The 22,235-nt window shown below is 41.2% G+C and overlaps 1 protein-coding gene across 3 annotated transcripts in view; it reads right to left on the minus strand.

The window, feature by feature from the left end:
- The window catches only part of fndc3ba (fibronectin type III domain containing 3Ba), a 103,868-nt gene that overhangs the window by 63,750 nt on the left and 17,883 nt on the right, over positions 1-22,235 (minus strand). For 2 of the 3 annotated variants that reach the window (XM_023271920.3, XM_023271912.3), the window contains exons 2-3: positions 13,504-13,649; positions 9,336-9,411 (exon numbers count right to left, since the gene is read on the minus strand). In XM_023271920.3, coding sequence (XP_023127688.2) covers positions 9,336-9,411; positions 13,504-13,620 — 193 coding nt within the window. In that variant the 5' untranslated portion in view covers positions 13,621-13,649. Of the gene's footprint in view, positions 1-9,335; positions 9,412-9,969; positions 10,159-13,503; positions 13,650-22,235 lie in introns of those variants that run through there. The other variant, XM_055006176.1, reaches the window with a different exon arrangement.

Genomic DNA, 22,235 nt, shown 5'->3' on the forward strand with positions numbered 1-22,235 from the left:
CCCTGGAAAAGATCTCTTTCTTTCTCTCTCTGGAAAAATCTGCAAAGCACTGTCACACACACAGCACAGCTGCTGCTCACACACACACACACACATCCACTTTCATGCAATCTTACATACGAAGACAGACACAAGAGTTTTGGTTGTCCTTCTCTTCCCAAACCACTCCCACCAACAGGTTGCCCTAAGAAGGCCAGACCCAGCTGCAAATACAGCTTTCCCTTAAGAGCTGGCAGACCAGACCAAGTCAGCAGCAGCACAGGGGTGGCTGGGGTCATCGTATAGAGGAAGTGGCCTCACCCGGAATGCATGGCAGCAGACACGACCAGACATGCAGTGTCTGATTCCATCCCTCATTTTCTTTCTGCCTGTCTTCCTTTATTTACCTTCCTTCAGTCTATCATTTTATTTCAAGTCCATTTCTCCCTCCCTCCCTCCCTTCCTTCCTCCCTCACTCATTCTGCCTCCTCATGCCCTACTGTGCGAGGGCATTGGGTTTACAAGTGAGCACTGGGCAGGGCATACAACAACAATCAACTCCCTCTCTGCCTCACACACTCACACACACACACACACACACACACACACACACACACACACACACACACACATACAGACACACACACACACACACAGAAGTCGACTTCTTAACTACCTTGTACCAAATGAACTAAACCAATCCTGTGTCCTTTTGTTTCCTACAAAAAGTACTTTTGAGTGGAAAACGCTGGGAAAAAGAAGAAGGCAGGTATGCCACACAGACACACACACACACACAAACACACACACCCATGCGCACACATACACACACAAAACTGTGCCCAGAGGGATCACATTCCATTACACACCACCTGGAGTGAGAGTCCGTTCCCATGGCGACCAGTTTCCCCCAAATCCAATGGGACATAACACAAATTTAAGACACCAAACACACCTCCAGATTCGGTTTTAAAGCTAGCTCGAGGGCATAAGATCTCGTGGGTAAATCCTTTGTGAAAATGTTTTCCTTTTGCCCGGCTGTCAAGCTAAAGCTACAAAACTCAAACACATACAGAAACACGCATTACACAGACACACAGGATTTCTCCATTATGTGATCCCTCTCAACCATGTGTCTCTCCACCCATTGCATTATCCCTTTTTTCAGCGCAGTGTGAAGCATATTCCATAAACACAGATTCGGCGAGGAGAAGAATAATCTGCAGTGGCGTTAGAATCCCCAACACACCAGACTGAGACATCACTGTCTGAGACTTTGTTATAGCGCTACTTTTTCACATGCTTTTCCTGGTCTGACAGACAACTATGGTGGTTTGGCTAATTAGGTGCAGGTGTCGGGGATGTTGAGGGATACAAGAGCATGACATGTATGAAAATCTCTCACTAGCATGCAGATGTCCTGTCTGAGGAACCACAAAATGTGGTTAGTTAATGAGTTAAGTATGACATTCAGTATAGTTCTGATGCTAAATAAACTACTTGAAAACCTCACAAAGCTGAGGACAGGCCCTTGCTTAGTGGAAATCTGTCTTTTTAGACGTACATTGTGTTCTTAAGGCAGATAAGCCAGCCTGAAAATGACATCAGCAGTGTAAAGTTGAAGCTAGAAATAACTATAAAGGCCACGTAGACGCAAATAATGGCCATTTTAAGCTCTTATAATACACATGAAAATGGCTGTGGGATTCGTTATGGCTGGAGCTAAACGCAAGTGCAATAATAATAATAATGACCTCACACCCATTATTTCGCCTGTTCACACCCATTTATGCACAAAACTGAGTGAAGGATAGGAGCTCTTTAACACGTGGGAATTTACCTACTCCTTTCATTTTACAGTAAGAGGGATCAAAATACACCAAATAATATTTAGTAAACACATTGTAAATCCTTCCAGGTGACGGCTCAACTTTAATACACGCATCAGCCAGTTGTCTTTCAATTGCGCAGCAGTTTTCATGGCAGTGCCTCATCACTCTGGCCCATATGGGTGGGACTGAAAAAGTTCCTAAAGCAACCACCTCTGGCTACAAGCGGTAATGGGTCTGTCCGAAACAGTCCTCTAAATTAAGCTCTTCTGAGAAAAAAATGTATTTGCGTCTTCCCCCCTTCCAGCTTGTTTAGAGCCATCTGGCTCGGTGTAAACACAGGCTGCGAGACTTTCCACCGTACTTCTCTCAACCAGCTATTTCCATTTACATCAAAGGGCTCCGAGTGTACAAGTGCACACTCCGGCAGAAGTGTGGTCGAAAAGAAAAACCTCATCGAGCTGCACGAGTGATGCAGCAAAGCAAGGAAGAGCAAAATCTGCATGATCCATCTCACTGAGATGAAGACTGAAGCACGGAGAAACTCAAACGGAGGGAGATGAGGAGAAACAGACAACAACAAATGTACAAAGGCAAGAAAAAGACATTCAAGTTCCTTTTCTGCAACTTGATAAAAGAATATATCTAAGGCTGAAATGCAAGGAAGAAGAATACAAGTAAACACAATTAATTTGGTGTGATGCCAGTTACAGATACAGAAAATAAATGAGCAAAATTTGCATCTACTTCCATCAATTTGTTTATTCTGATGAACCCATTCATAGTAATCCATGTAATGGGGATGCCTCATGAGAAAATGAAAATAGTTCACATTACAACTATTGTTTCTGTCTGACACACAGACAGCTGAACTGGTTACAATGTGTAAATGAAGCCAAAGTTCAATTGCTATGACAACAGCAACAATACTGCACGTTCTGTAAAAAAGTGAAGACAAAAAGTGTCTTCATACACACCCACTCTCTCACCACATATCCTACTTAAACTACTTGATGAACAAGAACAGAATATAAACAAATAAAAGCGCTTTAACGATGTGGTTTCAATGCCGCATCCACTCTCTAAACTACAAGGAGTATTTAAATCAATTCAACTTTATCTCCTGATGAAAGATTTCTGCCAAAACCACTCAGCGTACCCTCCATCTACTCTGACCGACAATAAGGTGAGTGGGATGTCTTTAATGACAGCGGGTTTGATCGATTTAGAAGGAGTGTGAAGACATGAAATGACAGAATTAGGATGCACCCCGAGAGGGACAATCAGGATACGCAAAGAGAGAGGAGAGGGAACAAAGCGCACACATCTGCTGGCAAAACACAAAACAGACCCTGACATGGTTCACACCCTGTTCTGTCCAGATGACACACATGCAAAGAAACATGAGCACGCAGCTGGTACAGACACTGCTGGCAGTGTCCACCAGGACCAGAAAAACAGCCTAAGCTAACAGGACTGCAGCAGACAACAAGATGACATTTCCCACAGTGAGAATGGATGCATGCATTTTACATTCACAGAAGCCAGCCTGTGCAGGAAAGTCACAAGGTTCAACCAATTGTTGTCATGAATACAGCTGGCTTACCTGTTTTGTTTGTGTTCACTATTTACTTGGTTTAACTAGTATTCATTTTGTAACCTATTCAATTTTAATAAAAGGAAACAACAAAAAGTTTGTCAATAGTGTCTCTGTGTGTGCGGGAGAGGAGTACATTTATAATAAGAGTATGAGGAATATCTGACTTCATATCGTGATTGTATACTCAAATTGTAAGATTTCTGTTAATCAAAATTTCAAGGCAAAGAAACAACTAATTATGTCTCAAGCACATTCCACATGCATCTCTTTGCATACCTAAAATAGTAATTTAGTCCTAACTAGCTCCAGATCCAAGGCAAAGAGCAAAGGCACGGGTACGATTCTAACATACATCTCTTCTGGTGCAGGAGAAAAACTGAACACACAGAGAAAACGCAAGGAGAAAACATGCTATCTCTATAAAGAAAGAGTTTTGAAAAGGTTGTAAAACATACATGTTTGTGATAAGGAAGTCATGCTCTCATTGCAGCAGTAATATATCAAAGAAAAGGTTCCGCATTTATTCCAAGTGCTTCATTAGCCTCGTAAGGGATACTGGACACAATTTACACAATGAAATACAAAGGCTTTTGTGCAAGCAAGATTTGTTTATCATAAAGACATTAAATAACTGGTTAACTGTGAACATTATCTACACACAAAATCAAAGTTCACTACGCAGCACAGACTCTTGTGGACTTAGGCAAATGATGACATTTACATCACAAGGACCCTCCCAAACTTGCATACAAGGAAAGTATAACACTGGCCTTAGTCTCATATAACCAATTTCTCTGTGCCAACCTATTATGTCAAACATAATCATTCAGATGTAGGGAGAAAAAAAGGTTTTGGCTTGTTTGCATTTCTTTAAACTAATCACAATTTCTGTAAACCTGTTGCTATTCTCAAAATAGTGATGGGTTTAATTGTTTTGGTGGAACGTTTGCATGCAGGGAGACAAGCGCTGTCATTACAATAGACAATCCAGAAAAAAAAAACAAAACTTGCAGGGCGTACTTAGTGCATGACTACACACAGCCAGACTTATCTCTGAAATGCTGTGTTGATTGGAGGGAGTGGTCTGGCTGCACCTTATTATCATTTGACTGTAGGGCAGGAGGGTCTATGAGGGCACCTCCTTGTCTGCAAATATTCCATCAAAATAGTTCCCTTGTCACTGTTTTGGTGGAACATTTTCACAGAAGGAGGTGAACACTGCCATTAAAATGGTTAATTCGCTGAAAGGACCAAGCATGGCTGTATTATTGCATTTTTCTCTGCAGAACTTGCCATTGTGCAGTTCACTAGCTCAGAGTTTGTTGTTGCTATTTCGCTGAGAGGATTTTAAAAACGTTGACATGCAGATAGCGATACGAGATGAGAAAGATCTGTGAAATACGTGGGTGAAATGGCAGATTTATAGCCCAAGTCTACATGTGGTGAGTCAGACTATCGTCACAAACTGCTGACTCCAGTCAACATCCAACTTTAACCTACAAAATATTATCAAATTACAGAAGAGTTTCAGATTCTGCCACCCAAGCCTTAGTGATGTCACATCCTCGCTGGCAGGGCACAGCTTCCTGCTCTTCACCCCCTGGCCTCATCATCCCTCATAAAAGTCCAACAAAGAGCAAACAACACAGTAAACCAACACAGCCTTGTAAAACACACATAGACACACACGTTTGCGCACAGGGCAACACACTCGCATTCCAGAGCAGGGTGCTCTAACACACCCTCTAGAGTCTTGTCCTTTGATGTGAGTGTGGGAAAGCTCAGGGGAATGGTCTTAGTGGGGGAGGGAGAGAGTGAGAGAGAGGGGGAGGCTGAATGGGAGGTGGGGGGAGACTGGGAGTGTGTTGGGGGAGGTGAGGGTGGGAGGCGGTCAGTTGAAGCTGACCCCCAGAGCACCGACAGGTCGGTCTGTTTAAACCGGGGATGGAGACACGCAGACACTCGCATACATGCAGAGAAGATGCTAATCAGCCGACTGATACAGGACAGGATTTCACGATGAGATAAACTGATTTACTGCTTGATGCAAACACAAACCGGCGAAGGAGGAAAGATAAGGCAGAGGAGGTAAAAGCATATCACTGACATAACTAAGAGTTACTGAAAAATAAACTTTTCTTCAGTTTATTTAAGGGCAATCGTGGATGATTTGAATGCAGTGTGCAGTTTTTAAAAGGATTTCACAGGCCCTGAGGTAATTTGTTGAGCTTCATAAAATTCTATGTAAACCTTCAGTCCAATAAAAGAGCATAATTCAGCCAGTAGCAGTTAGCAGCGGTGTGGCTAATGAGCAGCACTTAACATCAATCCGGCAAATACAATAGCCTCTTTTCTGCTCCAGGTTAACGTAGAGACACATGAATGACAAGAAAACAAGAAAAAGAGGAGGTAAAAGACAATGAGAAGCGAGCGGAGGAGTAAGAAGGCTCAAGGTTCCTATGAAAGAATCTGTTCTGGCTCCCGCGCTGACGTCCTTCAGGCTGGTTCTGCCTTGGCAGAGCATCTGCGTCTGTGTGTGCATGTTTGCATGCACGCACCGCAGTGCAGCAGCTAAACAGAGGTTACTTTATATAAAAGCTGGTCCTTGGTTGTGCCCTGAGGTCTCTGTAATCTCGCTGTCTGCTGCACACACTCGTGCACGAGCACACTGAAGTGCAAACACACACGCAGGCGTACACAAGCATGCGCAAACACGGAGCTCTGAGGTCTCCGTAATCATACCGAGTCTGTCTAAAGAGCGACTCAGTTCGCCTTCAAAACACACTGCCACACTCCACCTCTCATTAAACCCGGTGACCTCCTCCAAGAGCGAGATAGAGCGAAGGAGCCGGAGTCTGTGTGCATGTGTGGCCCCTTCACATTAATAATATCTGCATTCAAATATGACCCCGAGTCCCCAGCCTCCCACCCAATTAACTTTCTGCAACTGTAGTAAAGGGCACCAAAAAAAACAGACATACACTGTGCCTTCGATGCTAAATTTTGTATGCGCATTCAACCACACAAATATACAGACGGCCGCCTGACCCCAGCTACATCAACACTGTCTTTTTTGCAAATCAAATGTCTGGCATCCCTGTCATCTACTCACTATATGCACTAAACCATTCTTTCATCCATCTTTTAGCCATCTTTCCACAAGACACTGTTCCATATCTGTAATTTCATCTCTCGACTGCATCTGCACATCCCTGCATCCGTCCATCGTTTCTATCTGGCATTATCTGCACCCGCAGGTCTGCCTGAGGCCATCCCACTGATTTCAGGGAAAAATTGAATTATATGGCGGGCGGAGAAAAGGAGGCGGGATGTAATTTGTTACAACACAGAGAGCCGTGGTGGTGGAGGGGGGTTTGAGTGGGCTGTGTTTTTTTCAGAAGGGTGGTGGAGGGCAAAGTCTGAGCCAAAACTGCCCTCTGTCCCTCTCTCTCTCTCTCTCTCTCTCTCTCTCTCTCTCTCTCTCTCTCTCTCTCAAAGAAAACCTTCACTTAGAGGGCAAAGAAAGAGTCATAGAAGAAGAGAGATGTAGACAGAAGGGAAGGAGATTGAGAGGGAAAACAAAGACGTCCTTTCAAAGTTTGTGAGCAACAGCTTACACTTCTGACATCATCAAAGTGGGACACAATTCCAGAGGAGTTGGGGGAAATCCCGTGTTACTTGCCACCTCCTTCCGTCTTTAAGAGCTTCTAAGTGGCTTACATTTCCACTCTTTTCATGTACTGATATCAGATGCAGCCAGAGAGTGTGGCATGGCTGCCCACTCTGTCCCGACCTGTCACTGAGTGGACTGTGCTTTCAAGTTTTTAACGCGGTGATAGACACCACTGCATCCCTCTACCTTTTCCTCACCGTTTCAATATGCAAAGCTCTCCAAAAAACAACAATTTTACAGTATTCTGACATTTTTTTGCACGTTTTACAGCAATATAAACACTTAGAGATATCCTTGAGATGATAACTTGTTTGTGATAATGCAGATGAAAGACTGGACAGCGCATCAATGTGCCTCTAGGAATCTGCAGTATCCTGGTGTTAAAAGCCAGCCACTGAACATTGTATTCCCAGGCTATCTTGCTGGAAAGCTAAACCCAGAAGACCACCAGCAATTATGATGGATGATGGTAGCTTTGTGGATTAAAAAAACCTCTGAAGCTTGCTTGAAAGTAGCGATTTTTTTTCCCCCTATCTCTACAATAGCACAAACATGTTCCATTTGTGCTTTGTCGACCTCAGAAATACAAGAACCCGTGTTTTCTCATGTGTCATGACACAATAAAGCCCTTTGTAGAACATGGAAGACATAACATGGCTGTCTTCATCAAACTGGTAAAATGACAGCATTGCGTCTTGTAGAAGTAGGTCACTTTTACATTGACGTTGCTCACAGCTACATTCAGGTACATCCACGACAGTAGGAGACAGACAGCCTCGGTATGTGTGCAGTATATGCCACGCATGCAAGACTGAACAGTAGACAACATCGAGGTTCAAGGAGCTTCTAACAAACACAAGACTAAAGCTAAACTAAAAGCAACACGGAGGACAGAATTGGTCAAGATGCAACAGCAAATGAAATTATGTACCAGAGCTGCACAGCATATCATTTTAGCATCGACATCGCAATGTGCACATGTGCAATAGTCACACCACAGGAATATACAGAAAGACAAATTCACTCAAAGACCTCATGCAAACACTTCTTCACTGCCTGAAATACAAAGAAAACTTACACTGTTCTCATTTTCCAAGAGAAAATGTTTTACATAACATAATTCCTTACTACGTGCTACAGAAAGGATGACCAAAAATCGATACCCTGTCAACAATGTCTTGCAATTATTGCCACCACAGGAGGCAACAAAGAAAATCTGTTTGACCATTTAAATTAGCACAACAAAGCTCTGTAAGGCAAGTGCAAAGTCAGATCTAAATGCCATCAAAGGCAAAATAAATATAGAGTTTGTATATCTTTGCAAGTCATACTCTCTCTATGCAGCTCCCCTCCCCTACAAAACCACCTCAGTAGTCATTCAAGAATGATTACTTTCTTTGAAATAGACTTATTCAGGTCCTCTGGTGATAATTCGCCAAATATATCGCAGATAAACAAAATATCGCAATGTCACCTTAATCCAGTATCTTCCAGCCTGTTGTGCACTTTTCCTCAACATCAGACAGGTGAGCTGTCATACACAAAGGCACGGTTTATGGATGCAGTTCATTTGTTTGTTTGATAGCGGTTCTCCTCAAGTTGAGCTCCGTCACAGATGTTGCACCATTTTTATTTTATTGTAAAAGTCTGATGTGTTTATTAAACTCTAAACATACACCTCAAGTGTTTTTAGTAGAAAAAAAAACTTTAGTTTCACAGAGTATGCTTGCAGTAGTGACGTTAATGCGTGAAAGGATGCATGATATAGAATGTGACCTAGTTGTATTAGTAACTAGAGCAACCATGTATGTGTAAAGCATGCTGTCTTTAAAGTGATATATAAATGTAACTAGGTCCAATGTGGTAAGACGGCTGTTGTGACTTTCACGAATTGCCATTAGATTAATGGAAAGGAGTGCATGTCTGAAAGGAGCTTAAGATTTTAAAAAAAAAAAAGCATGGTTATGTCTCTTATGGAAGCTCATGACTGCCTAGAAATCTAAAAAGAAAAAATGTTCACAACAACATGCAAAAACACTGGTATGATTCTTTTGGATAGAGTGAAGTTTGCAAATCCTCCATTCCGAGTTGTATGAATCAATGAAAAGTAAATGCTTGTCAAATTATCTGATGTATTTTCAGGCCAGAAACATCATGTAAGCATGTGCAGTCATCATTTAATTAAAACGAAGGGAAATGCAGCCACCAGGCCACATGTTAATATGATAACATAACGATATAAGAGGAGACTGACCCTGGATGCATTGTAGTGAGCCGTCCTCTGCCCGGATGGTAAACGTCTCCCCCGGGTTCACCTGCACCAGGATCACCTGTATACCCACACACACCAACACACACACACACACACAAAAAAATCACATTGTTAGATAGGAAGAGCAGATAATTATTGGAAAACTGACTTTAGGATGGCAATAAGGGAAAAAAATGACATAAACATACAACCATCTTCAGCAATCACAGAACAGACACTTTGCTGGGTAGCCAATAGGCTTGCAGAGGTGACATAACACAACAACCACAAGATCTTAGAGGAGGGCGGACACTGAGAGTTCACACATATGGAAAAGGTGTTAGATAAGCTAATGGTGAGACTCTGCTGCTGTCTCACACACCCTGATTTAAGAAACGCCTTTCTCTTTAAACCACGCTGACGAGAAGAAAAAAAAACAGTACACACAGATACAACACACACACACACACACACACACACACACACACACACACACACACACACAGTGGGGGACATTTATCACAATTAAACACACAGACAGGTGAGCGCACACAAATGAAGCCATAATACATGACACTGTTTTGATTCCCAAGTGCTTCCGCTGGATGTGCCTGAAGGCAGGATTCATGCACCTTACCGTCATATTCTCCGCATACAGATTGTTGAGAGTGTACACGTGGCTGTAGACATGAAACAGGTGACCCTCCATTGCACACAAGCGCACACGTAGTCACACACACATGCATGCACAAGCACAGCCCCGTCTACGCTCTACAGGTGTGCCGTTGTAAAATCCTCATATCCTGCGTCCCCTCCTGTAGCGTCTGCATCTTCTCCCATCTCAGCGCTAACCTGCTCCTCTCCGTCAGACACACACACACGCACACACAGTCACACACTTCCTGCTCTGTCTGCTGCAGCGGCTGCTGTTGCTATGGGAACCCCAGCATAGTACAGGGCGACCCATGTTTCCCAAGGACTGAGAAAACCCCTATATCAGAACATGTGGGTGGGTGCAAGTAGCGCTACTGCCTAAAACTCCACATGCCAACGTCGCACCATGCATGAACCAGTCGTGTTTGTTGTAATACATTTTATAGCATCATGATCCAGTCAGTTAATGATTTGATGAAGTAGCAATATTTGTAACAACTACAAAAAAATCTTTCTTACCATTAAAAAAGGGCAAAGCTGTGGTTTAAATTTGACCACTTAACGGAATTTTGCAAAAATCCAGCCCCATATGAATAATCTCAGTCAAAAGCATGACATGCAGTTTATTCGGTGCGACTATATAGGAATTGCAATATTGCTTATTTTAATATTTCAGTTATATCCCATTACTCATTAGTTAAATGTCATCAACATGACAGACCGAGGGAAATCAAGTAGCGAGATAAGGGAACAGACAGGAATGGCTGAAAATCGGATGTTTCTTAGACAGTGCATCGCTAATTAAAAGAAAAATGACATTAGATCCGAGCATAGGGGAATGTCATGGCTAGAGGAATAACAGTCAGTAATAAATTAGCACACTCAGCTCCATTATCTGAAGATGGTTAGGAATTTTCAGAAGCAAAAAAATAATAACCGTCAAAAATTATGAGCAGGATTTCACCCCAAACAGAATTAAATACAGCTATCCTTCTTCAGCATGCAACAGTGTTATAGCCAAGTATACATGAGTTATATTACATAATGAATTGTAAATAACACAGCCAGTATAAAATTCTACACCACACTTTTTTTTGACTAAACTGTTGCGGCTCATTGTGTAGCCAATACAGAGTTTCATATTCTAAATAGAACCACACACATAACTGGAGGAAAGGAGGTGCTGGTCCTGGAAGTGCTGTCTATGTTAACATTTTAATTTATCTTTCAAATTATATGATATATGTCACTCTGGTCACTGGTTAGAGCACTGCAAACTCTTTTTTTTTTAACCGTGAAAATAATTGTGTCCTACATTTCTACTCAAACACTTTAAAACTACTCTGGCAATGAGTAATGGTCATGAGTTATTCATACATGGTTGAAGTAGACACCAATTCCGAAGAAGAATAATGATACAGAAAGCTCAATCCTGTGAGCTGACAGGGTTGCTTCTTTAGGTTTGTTACATATGAAATCCCAGATGTCTGAATTTGTTTATGAGACTGGCATCAGTACACTGCAGTTCCAAGACAGAAATCCTTATCCATGGCCTCTTTTTCTCTAATGATATGCCTAGCCTATAGAAAAGAAACACCATATGGACATGCTAACATGGTAAAGAATTAGATTTTCCCTGAAGGGGTCTTTAATCATTTCCTCTTTGTTTATAACCAAGTGGCAGACGGCTCTAAATGCCACCCTGTCCATGAGCTTCAGCCATGATTGCCATAAAGAGAAGGCAGCCAGAGGCACACTGTAATTCAAAAAGCTTCATAGTTATAGCTGTTAACACAACACAGTGCCCTAGTTGCTAAATTCATCCACAACTGGCCTAGAAAGTGAGAAGAATCAAGCTACAGATTTTCCACGTCAGTGGATCGGATTTTTCGGCTGGACAACTGGATATTTCTTGCTTACATGAACCTTTGGGGGTTAACATAAAGTTTTCATATACTGAAGCTCACTCAGCTCAACTTTTTAATTAAAGTACAGAGATTGTAATCTTTTGCACTGGTGATTTAACCAGGAGAGCGTTGCTTCGATCCAAAACCGCAATGCACCGACTGTGAGTCATGCAGCTTTGTCTACGGCGAAAATGAATGGGGTTTTATTTCCAGACCCACAGGTACCCAAAACAGCTCCTCCCACGTCACAACTCTGCTGGCTACATATTTTTGCTTTATTTTGCCACATGCAAAAACACTTACACTGCAAAAATGCATATTGTCACGGTGGGGGGAAAAAATGCACGGGGAATTGATTTTGTTATTCGTTTTTAAAATCCTAATAGCAATTGAATGCTTTCACTTTTTTTTAGAAAAGAATTTAAGATCCCAATGGGGTGCACAAACACAGAATCTTAATTTGATGACATTTTGGCTCCCTGTGCAATGGTTCCCATGATGCATTTCACATTTTTACACAGAGATTATTGTTGTATGATATACAGTTGCACCCCGACTATCATGTAAATGCATCTTATCTCTTTGCTTGCATGTACCGAAGCAACAGACACAGATTAACACACATAAACAGGTGTAGGCAGGTAGACACAGATAGACAGGATAACTGATAGACAAGCAAGCAGACAAACACACAAGTATGTATTCAGACTCAACACAGACACTCATATGCCCACACAGACACTGACAGAAAAACACACAGACACACACAAACACACACACAGTAAGCGAGAGCAAGCAACAAACAAATACACACAAACAAGGACACACATGCACGCAGAGCCAAATCTATATAATCACCGGTCTAGATCCTTGATTCCACACTGGGAACCAAGTTTAAACTGCAGGGTGTTACAATAAAAAGAGCTCCCTAACTGCTGTGTCCCACAGCCAAAAAAACCCCATAACTGTTATGTGTCGCAGCCAAAACACTCCCACCGCGCTTCCTCTGGGCTGTGAGGGAACAGGCTGGGGATGATACACAAACATCATCATCATCCCTCATCTATCAAAAGCACACAGTGTGAAAATGTATCTGCAACAACAGGATTAGACCCAGGTCAATTAACCGTGATGGTTTTAATTACACTGATTGCTTCCTTTTGCGTGTGCCGGGCTCGGGCGGGGTTTTGTACTTTGAAGGTGATCCAGCGCGCTTGGCATCATCTGATAAGATCAGTCAGTCACAGAGAAGCAGCTGACTCCTTTTTCAAAGTGTTTCAAGCAAAGGTCTGGGATTCATCAATGAAGCGAGCAAGCTAGTTACATGCAGCTTGAGAGAAAAAGTTGCATGTGAATGTACCTGTATGTGTTTATTCCTGTTCCTAGCAAATGCTTTAATGTAGCAGCTGGGCAGCTTTTCATTACCTGTGGCGACAAACCCACGAGGCGTGTGATGAAATGACAACAAAGAGAAGTGTGTGCGGGTCTGATTGATGTGTATTCTTGCATGCATCTGGATCAGGAATGTTGAAAGAAGATGGTGGATGCGTTTGCGAGTTCATTCTGCAGGGAAGCGACTGTATGCACACGACAGATGCACGAGTGTTTACCTGCTGCGCTGCGTCACCGTTAACCATGTGAGGCATGAGAGGGACCTCCCCGTTCAGGAGGGGGGGCGGAGCCAAGTCCAGTGGAATCTGGTCTGTCATCATCATTGTGACGTACATTCATGGAGAAATTGACTGAACTGCCCTACCTGGGAAAGTACAGAGAGAGGGGAAGAAAAACAAGAGAAAAGGGATGTCATTGTTCAGTCAAGCACCAACAAACAATAATAATAATAATAATAATAATAATAATAATAATAATAATAATAATAATAAATTTTATTTATAAAGCGCTTTTCCAATAACTCAAAGACGCTGTACATAAAATACAATAAGATAAAACAAAACAGTTAATCAATGACTAAGTGACAGACACATGCTCACAATGCTGCTGCAATTTTACATGAAAGTTTGCTAAGTTCATTCATCTATTTCCCTGTTTTGGTTTTAAAAGCATCCAACTGAATTCCAGTGCATCAAAAAGCAGAACATTAATGCGTAAAAACAGCAACTTGCTTTGTTGGTAAAATTTCAAGCTGAACAGATTTTTTAATTTCACAATCTTCAGTTTTTCAAAGAAAAACTTTGACATTTTTGGAAATATATTTATTCCCTTTCCTTTGCAGAAAGCAGCCAGTTAGCTTAGCTTAGCATAATGAGTTTAAACACGAGGAAGCAGCTAAACAGGCATTGCAAGAATGCAACTAAATCCACCTAGGAACACCGAAAAAGCTCATGAGATGCACAATAAATCTTGTTTTTAATGTAAAAAAGACACTCTATCAAGCTCTCAGCAGCAAAGCAAGTTTCCCTATTTCCCCAATTTTTTTGCAATTAAACTCAAATCCAGATTATGCCACGTCTACATTGTGCCAGCCTGCCGATGCGTTTCGATCAGTGTTTATCATCCAATTTCCTCATTGACAAAGCAATTTTCCACTTCACATGAGCGCAAAAAAGCTTTTTGCATTGTTGAGGAGCTTTTATTAAATTTGTCTGCTTCTGTTGGGTTGCAATTTCCATCGTGGCTTGGATAAGAACTTGGATCAAAAGCCTAATATATTTCTAATAACAGAAGTGTTTGTGATACATAGCCATATGTACAGTGGAATAACAGGAGGTATCCACAGGGTTTTTTTCAAGAAAGGTGCATAAGCAGAAAAATAAGAAGGATGCAGTAACACAAAGAGATAAATAGTCTGGTTAACAAAAGATAAAGTTATCCACGAGAGCACACAAAACAGACACCTAGAAAGGACAATATTCTAGTGCTTCCTAAGATGTTTTTTTCCTTTTTTAGATTGGCTTTGCACAGGCATATTAGCTCTGACAAAAATCCAACAAGTCATTTCATGCCAATATAAAAGGAAAAAAGATTAAAGAGGCAGAGGAAAACAGAGATGAGAGTGAGAGACTAATTCAAATCTTTTCACCCTCAACAATAGTCTTGTAAAATACAGGAGGGATTATAGTGAAGATCCTGTTTGGAGGATGAATGGAAAAAAAGACACATAGGATGAATGAGGTCTTAGCGTTGTAGGTGAATGGGGATAACTGCACCTGCCACGGGCTTTATAATTACAACACAGAACATGAGTATTCCATGTAAAGTTGCAAACACATAGCAAGAGCGAGAAGCCTTTTCGAGGTCTTCTGGGGTCAATTGTTTTGGCGCTCTGTGCAGAGTGAGCTAAATCTGGTTTCTCTGCTTGCATAATAATAGCAGCAAAACCAAAAAGCATAACCATGAAAAAAGAAATAAAAACAACAAGCCAGGCCGTTCATCTAAAGTGGAAAATAACATGGCATCACCTACTTGGCTACGAATTTAAAGAAACCAACGTGTGTCAGCCGAGCACGAGCTCCTCATCGGAGGGGTTTCAAGCAAAAACGAACAGTCCAAATGTATGTGCACATGGCGAAAACCACAATGATAAACACACAACCGCTGAAGCTCCCGTACACTTACGTTACCAGCGATGCATATGCCGTCTCCTGGAGGAAATGCACCCACACACATATATACAGCAGATAAACTCACAACCCCAACCGAAATGTTCCACACGAGCAAACCGAGCCCACAGATAAACACGCATGTACGCACATATATACACAAACACACACAGATTCATTGCCAAGGGTGCATTACTGGATGACGTAGGTGTCTGAATTCAATGCTGCTGAGTGAAATCTCCACTAAAAGGCTACTGACTCATGGCTATAAGCTGCTATTAGCACACACATGAACATACAGTATGGATTTCCATTTGACATCCAGCTGACATACATACACAGATCACATGGATGAACACACACAAACATATGCACACAGCATTCCTCTGCAGCCAGCTGCGTGGCACTGTGTGTCTTTTCTTTCAGCTGGTCGTCTTCTCGCGCTGACAAGGTCGTTGGAAGGGTTAGTGGATCACACAGCTGTGGCTCATACTGTTGCAAACACAAACACACACACTCCTGCCTGCCCTTTCAACGCCGATTTAGGGTTTTTTCATTCAATCCCTCTTTTTTTAATTCCCAAATTCTGCCCTTCCTCTGCCTTTAACTCGACTTTTTCTCCGCCATCTGAGCCCCAGCTCAGCCCGGCCATCCTGCATCGAACTCACACTCACACTCACACACACACACACACATACACACACACACACACACACACACACACACACACGGATATACAGAGTTGCGTCCAGGACACATCACAGACAGATGGTAACACCACTCTGAGCTCTGCCAGGAAAAAGAGAAGAGCGAGACAGAGAAGAAAGCAGAAAAGGAAGAGAAGAGGGAGTAAGTAACTGAAGGATCGGCTTAGATGATAAATAGGCTGAGGAGGGAGGAGGACAGTCCAAAACATCTCTTCCAATAAGCTTGTGTTCTTAAAATACCCCCTCATTTCCTGGAGAAATTCATTATATTTATATAATTTTTTTAAACTCATGAATATGCATCTCAAGCAGAAACTAGATTCCAATAATGTGAGCAATCTGTGTGATGTTAATGGAACTATGACGCTACTGGAAGGTTTTTTCTGCATAGGAGAAGTGAGGAATTTCAAGTGGAAAATCCACCTTCTAAAAGCACCCAGAAAATAAACACAATTTAATAAAAGCTATCATCTTACCTCAAAGCCAAACGGCCTCCTTGTCAAGTAAGTTAAGTACTGCGACACTTATTCCTGTTCTAAGAAGTCAGTTCAAGGCAAATTACAAATTGCTATCTCTAGTGGTTTCTAACCATGCAGACAGTTTTTTTCCTGCAATGTTCCCACAACTGAAATATGTGATTACAATTTTCAGCACAAACAACTGTGCAGAATCTGCGTTTCTTCATTGTCAGCAGTTTCACTGGAACTGGAGAAACAGTTCGTAACAGGAAAAGTTCAGTAGATTCAACTATCTGCTTAGGTAGATGCCACTGAAGCTGAATGAGAAAATATGCTTTTTGTTATTTGGGTGAATCCACCCTTTTAATCGACAGGCTGAGAATCTTTTAATACACTTACAGGTTTTCTTGCCGAGATTGAGATGAGAAGGTTGAAGCCACTTTTATATCTGTGCGTATCTAGTTTTTTACCTTGTTAACATGTCTATAAAATGTTTTGGATCCACTGAGCAATACACAAATTCAACACCCTAGCTGAGCATTTCCACTTTAAAACTGTAGTGGAATGCTGAGCACTGCAAAAAATGCATCCAGGATGTCATAGACAGCAAATCTCTAAAGAACCAATCCCATCAACTTACAATGAGGGACATTGTGTATCATCAGTTTCTCCAGAATCTCTTTGTGCTTCAGTTTAAGTTGGAGCAGAGTGATCGGTAACCTGGTGAGTGGGGAGGGGTGCACTGAGAAAGATCCAGAGACTTCCTAAACCTATCCATTATAAAGGAAGCAACAGTGTAGAGTTCAAGTTTCATGGAGAAAAATAAAAAGGTAACTCTGATACCAACATGCTTTCAGGTGTTTAACCCATTGGACCTGAAAACCTGCCTGGAGGGTTGAAAGGAATTTTTAAAAAAATGCCAAAACTACACCATTTATATTGCTGTAATACAACGTACTACAATACCAGAATCACCAGATTATGAGCTTTCTGACTGTCCTTGAACTAATCCTGTTGGTATCATTGGAACTATTAACCATAACCAAGCTAAAAATTGGGATATTTATGAAACTCATGATACTCTATTTGTCTTTTTTTAAATGACAAAAATAAACTATGTACAGTAACTACATTCTGTGAAAAACAATAATAATTATGCGTCTCTAAATGCAAACAAGAAGCCAACAACCATGTCACAAAATTTCTGGGACTTTTAGCTCAACTAGATTGAACTGCAGGCAGTGTTTAAACAGAGCAGACAGGAGACAATTACAGAAACAAATTCAAGTTTTAAGTAATAAATTATCAAAAGCATGCAGAGGCACCATTTTTTCTGGTGTTTAAACACCTGTGCGCACTTGAAAAAATATTTCAGGTTTGCCAATTTTTCTAAAAATAAATAAAATTCACTTTATTTAATTATTTATGATTTATGGCAATTTAGCTTTGTTATACAGCACAGTTTTGAGGTCTCCATACTTCTAGCCATAGTTCTTTCCATAGTGGTGCAGGATGTTAAATTGCAATGAAAAATGAGCCGGCAATGAGTAAAACTCTGACATGAGCAAAGATACACCCAGAAATTGCTTGGAGTTCAGGGGGTTAATCAAAGACTGAAGAGAGACTTAAAATGTGAAGCCGCAGACAGTTTAGCTTAACGCAAAAACTGAAAGCAGGTGGAAAAAGCTACCCCGACCCTAACAAAAGGTGGTAAAATCTGCCAAACACAACCTCCAAGACTCACAATTTAAAATAAAATGAAAGTTAAAAATAAAAGCGTAACAATGGCAAGATGCTGTTAAGGCTTGTCTGAGGCAATCTGTTCTTGGTCTTCATACTAAGCTCTCCTGGCTGTTCTTTCATAATGCACAGATACAAAAGGTAGCAATTTTCTCAAACGTCTAGTTGAAAAGAGACAATAAGCATAAGTTCCAAAATGTCAAACTATCCCTTTGGGGGACCTGAGGACCAGCTTGTAGATGAATACAACAGTGTTGCGTTTAGCTCACTGATGTCTCGTTATATAATGTCTTGGCATTGACATCCTCTGAACTTAAACACAGCCTTTTGCTGCAATTTGGAGGAGCTGATGTGTGAAATTGCATAGTCTAGAGGCAACTGTAAGAAGAGAAAAAAGATTATCTATTGGTCTACTGTCATACTTTGATGATTGTACGACTGTTTTCCTTTAAGGCCCAGTCATTAGGAAGGTTGATGTGCACTATATTTTGCAGCTGCAGGATCCACCATACATCCAGTTTTACATCCATGTAATGCATCAATGAATGAATAATGACCTTTGTTTTGCAGCCGAATCATTACCAGATGGATGCTGCTGTTGACAGCTTCAGACATTGCCACGCTCGCGCACACATACACGGTTGTTACGCACGTACTCAGTGGTTTCCGTTCCCCCAGTGGAATGTGGGAGGAATAAGGTGTCGATTCCCAGCAGGGATAAAATGTTAAATTGAAAAATTCCATGTTGGATCCAGAAGACAATCAACCACTTGTCTGAGTGTATGAATGATTGTATGTGTGTGTGTGTGTGCGTGCATGTGTGTGTGTGTGTGTGTGTGTGTGTGTGTGTGTGTGTGTGTGTGTGTTTGTACACGTGTCTGTGTCATTAGACAGAAAGCCTTGTGTAAGCATGGAAACTGCCTTGCTAACATAAAAGATGCATAGAGTTAAACACACACTCAGATGTAACACACACACACACACACACACACACACACACACACACACACACACTGAAGTCCCAGATATTCAGGGGCAACTCTGACCTCATAACACGACGGTCATTACTCATACAGTCATTCATCATTCACACACACACAAACACACACACGCCCAATGACTCCAGTTTGTCCATCCTGATGAAGCATAATGGATATTCACAGCCACCTAACAGACTGTCTGACTTACTTCCAGTCGACTGCTTCACACCTCTTTCTCCTGCCATCAGTCACACAGCCAAAGAAATATAAACACACAAACACACAGTTGTGCAGTCTCCAAATAGGCAAAATGTTGCGCGTCTGGTATTCCTTTTGCTCTGATTAACCATAGTCTTGAAAACTCTTACTTTAGCAAAAAAAACTCTTACTAAAACAGCAGTCATTCAAAAATGCAACCTAAATCTGAAATGCAAATTATCCAAAGAGAAGATAGCACAAGTACCAGCTTCTACTTGTCTTTTTCTACAACTGAATGAATTATTCACACAAACAAAAGCTCTGAAAGGAAACTAAGCGTGTCCACTTCTTCTTCTACCTGAAACCACAGAAAGTTTGTTCATGATGTAGAGAAAAAGAAAGTGTGACAGCATGGGGTTTCTACAGTGAAGTGGAAAACGCCACAAGTGATATGACTAACTGGCCTTACATATTTATTCTTTTCTAAATTTCTGCGGTAAACTGACTTCTAGTTAGTCATGCAGAGCGATGCTGAATCAATATGTCAGCATGTCTGACTTGTCTGCTGTTAATGATAATGGTATGAAGCAACTTCAGCTCTTCATAGTCAGAAAAGAAAGTTTATTTGGTAGTTAAAATCTTAAAATTAGCTACATTTTAACCTATAACATTTTAAAAAGCTTTGTAAAATATAAATTTATAGCCGATCATAGAAATGAATCATAGCTTCTTGAATGCTGAGAGTAGGACTGCAACTAACGATGAATCCATGCATCATCTGAGCACGATGCGTCAATGCAACAGAAATCATCATCCGAGCAGAGCACGGAACATGGACGGACATCCGCGCTGCATCGTACATATATATGTATATACTATATATGCATGATACAGCGCGGGCATCTGTCCGTGTTCAGCGCCCCTACTCGGACGGTGATTTCTGTTGCATTGCGAGCTCACTTCCGCTTTTGATGCTCAGATGATTAATCGATTCATCGTTAGTTGCAGCTCTTGCTGAGAGTAAAACAGCTCTACAGCTCTTTTGACCTTTAGGACCATTTCTAACTCTTGTGAACCTTTTGCACACTTAATATGATTAAGAATCATAACAGACTATTGTTAGTCACACAGTTCATCCAAGATCATCTGGATGCCAAATTATTTGTCATACAACATATTTATAGCTCCACAGTGCACTCTTGGATGTGACCAACATTACAAACTGATTGGTTCTAGAATCTCCTAATGCTTTGGCTTTGGGTCAGTTTTTCTTTATCTTTAGAGGACGACACATAGTTCACACATAACTGATAGGACGAGTCCTTTTTTTAGAAGAGAATGTGTGACAAAAAGAGATAAGAATTGATTTCAGATGTAATCCTGCTGTCACCAAACCACTTTCATCAGGGGACAGGCGGTGGAGGAGATGGCAATCCATAAAAGCCGAGAAACCTGGACAGTAAGCAGGTCGGAACTTTGAGAGACATTCAGACGTAATCTGCGAGACGAGTCGGTAATTTTTCATCGAGACGTGGAATGTGTCTGTCTGAGAAGTGCTTTTACTATCATTGTTACATAAATTTCTTTAACCAAATGTGGTGTATCTTACTACGAATATGCTTTCATAGCTTGGCTGGTCTGTCTAGTGTTGTTGTAGCGTTTTCGCTGATTACAGAAGATTGATATGCTGTCGCTGAACTATGCACGCCTTGTTATGACAAGACATACACACTGATAGGCAGAACACAGGCAACTTATTATGTCAGCAGATTACATCTCAGTTAAAACCATCATGACTCTACAAGAAGCTTACGGTCAGCTGTGGTAAGAACACCAACCACTTTTTCCTGTTCTGGATAATAGTTTAATGCAGAATATGTAACCAGCTACACTTTTATATTCACTGAAAGGAAGAAAAATGGAATTTAAGCCCTTTTATTCCAAATCGTAACTTCTCCAGGAGCATTGGAACTCCTTCAGGAATTCAGGAACATAAAGCTGTTTCTGATGTTGGCTCCTTGATTCATTGTGCAACAGCTGTCCTGCAACCATGGTAGCAGTTTTCATTGGACTGGGAACAATCTTGACTACGAAAAGGAATCTGGTATGATCTCCTAGGTTAGTCCTGCGACAATCATGTTGGGTGCTATTTCATTTTGCCTAACATTCAGATCCTGAGTAAATATGCCTGTCACATTTCCATAAAAATCAAACATATGTGCTTTCTAGAGGTTTTTCTGGTGGCAAAAGACGTTAAACGCTTGAATTATAAAGAAATGTCACGTTTAGTCATTGCTGCCAATCTAAATATGACAATATGTTCACCATCTGACCTGGCTTTGGGATCTGAGCAGAGCACGTTAGCTGCTGCCTGACGTCTATGTTTCTATTACAAATGGGAATTTTACTTAACGTGGATTTTACAAGTGAGAAAGCAAACAAAAAAGAGAAACAAGAGGGAGAAATGAAACTGAAACTGACCTTTATTTGGTACTTAGGCAATGTTATTCTCTGTAATTTTGTGGCTTCACAGTCATGAAGACGGAACTACATTTACAGACAGGATCTGAGAGATGACTGAGAGACTAACCTGAAACAATAGCCTCGCACAATGTGTCAAACCTGTGATGACCACCTGCTCAATAGACGTGCATCATTCACGCGTTTCCTGTATAAACAAAGCACTGTAAGCGGCTGTA

This window comes from Amphiprion ocellaris, chromosome 20 (assembly GCF_022539595.1).
Source record: "Amphiprion ocellaris isolate individual 3 ecotype Okinawa chromosome 20, ASM2253959v1, whole genome shotgun sequence".
In the NCBI taxonomy this organism is placed as follows: domain Eukaryota; kingdom Metazoa; phylum Chordata; class Actinopteri; family Pomacentridae; genus Amphiprion; species Amphiprion ocellaris.